At 56.6% G+C, this 1,755-nt stretch overlaps 1 protein-coding gene across 2 annotated transcripts; it reads right to left on the reverse strand.

Annotated features, from left to right (window-relative positions):
- Window positions 1–43: 43 nt before the first annotated feature.
- On the reverse strand, window positions 44–1,492 carry KVP18_004200 (uncharacterized protein; the record flags this gene model as incomplete). 2 transcript variants are annotated; one of them, XM_067956583.1, is made up of 2 exons in its annotated part: window positions 44–318; window positions 376–1,477. In XM_067956583.1, 2 exons carry the CDS (start codon window positions 1,475–1,477, stop codon window positions 44–46), a joined length of 1,377 nt encoding a protein of 458 aa, XP_067807440.1. The 2 variants fall into 2 exon arrangements, with proteins under 2 accessions (XP_067807440.1, XP_067807441.1); XM_067956584.1 differs by lacking the exon at window positions 44–318 and having other exon boundaries at window positions 368–1,492.
- Window positions 1,493–1,755: the final 263 nt, after the last annotated feature.

Here is a 1,755-nt window from a genome sequence, read left to right on the forward strand (position 1 = left end):
CACCCACATCTACACTTCTAGTTTCTTCTTCCACTCGCGTTGTCTATATCAGTAATGTTCCAGCTTCGCCCTCCACAGTATCAGCAAGCCCCTCCACAGTATCAGCAAGCCCCTCCACAGTATCAACAAGCCCCTCCTCACGCGCAAAGTCCACAGTATCAACAAGCCCCTCCTCCCGCGCAACCCACTCCACAGTATCAGCAAGCACCTCCTGCTCAGCAGTACCAGCAATCGCCTCCTGCCGGTCAACCAGCAGCTCAGCAGTACCAGCAATATCCGCGAGGCTACACTCCTGACCAGCAACGGTTTTGATTTTTCCTGTGTCGTGAACGCAAAGTCTAGGATTACTTATGTCTACCTCAGTAGTTCAGCAACCTCGTCGAGGATGCGCGTTCTCGTCTCCACGGCCCTCCTTGGGAGCGCATCCAGCGCTCCGGCGGCTGCTGGTGACGACGCGCCTAGACACAGGGCGGGACGAGGCCTCTCGAATCATGCGCTTGAGCCCACAGGACCTCGCTCGGATGCTGGCAGCACACGCGCGCATGTGCCTACACGTGCGCTCTACCCTGCGCTCGTTGTCTCGCTGCAGGGAACGCGCGACGGAAACGCGACTGAGAGCCCAACAAACACCAAACAAGCGCCCAGTCCACGTCAAGAATCGGAGGGCGTCATCCAGATCGGGCTCTACCACGTTATCCTCAAGGCAGCGTCGCAGATTGTACAGAAGGTATTCGAAAGCGAGAAGGCGAATCCAGGCAATGTAAAAGTGAGGCGCGAGTTCGCCACAGGCCCCTCTGAGCACCCACAGCAATGCCCCCATTGCCACATGGAAGAGGCCGCTACGTACACTCCCTCGCAACAACAGAATCTGCGCCTCCAGCAGCCGAACGAGGTCGTGCGCCTGTTCGCCCATCCATGTGACTCGCTCTGCGACAGCCTGAAGGCGTCCCACCTCGGACAGGGTGCTAACTTTGTGCGACTCTATCTGAGTTAGGAGGCGCTGGTGGATGGTGAGCTGCGACTGTTGAAGGGCAGTGGTTCGTTGTAGCGCCGTTGCAGCGTCATCCACGGCCTCAGAGAGCGCTGCCATGATCATGTCGCTCGCTTCACGCCTTCGTCCAGACCGCAGGTAGAAGCAGACGTTGTCGGCGTGGTTACTCAGCTGCGAGAAAACAGGAAACGTGTCAGGGGGCAGTTGAAATGCGCACCTGCGCAGGCGTTCAGTGTCGAATGTCCTTTTGGGAAAACAGTCTTCGCTGTGGATGCGGTTCCGGAAGTAGCAAACGGTGAGCCTCATCACGATCACCGTTTTCTCTGTAGAGGTGAGCAGATCGCAGGCCGTCTCGCCAAAAGCTTCTAGCGCCTCCTCCTCCAACTGCGACCAGCAGTCGCCGCCCAGACGTCTCAGATCCTCCAGCGGATCGTTGTTGTTCGAGAAAACCACTGAGGGGAGCATGGTTGACAGTAACCAACGCATGATCTGATTATGCATTTCAGGACGTAGATGAAGTATGTTGCACGAAACACTCGTTGAATTGGCGTCAGCGCCATTGGCGTCAGCGCCATTGTCTGGAGGAAGTCCACGGCGTCCCCATAGCGTGTTAGGGCTTCCACGGCGGCGCCCATGTCTGTCTACCAACTGCAAGCACTTATTGGAAATAGTTCAGATGTTACCTAACATAGATGTAAACCGGTAACGGCGGTTAACCGACCTACAACACCAAGGAAAAGTGCACCATGCCGTCACAAGCATCT

The sequence above is a fragment of a genome (assembly GCF_019968955.1).
Source record: "MAG: Porospora cf. gigantea A chromosome Unknown PgA_NODE_6015_length_1755_cov_319.044, whole genome shotgun sequence".
Classification (NCBI taxonomy): Eukaryota; Apicomplexa; class Conoidasida; order Eugregarinorida; family Porosporidae; genus Porospora; species Porospora cf. gigantea A.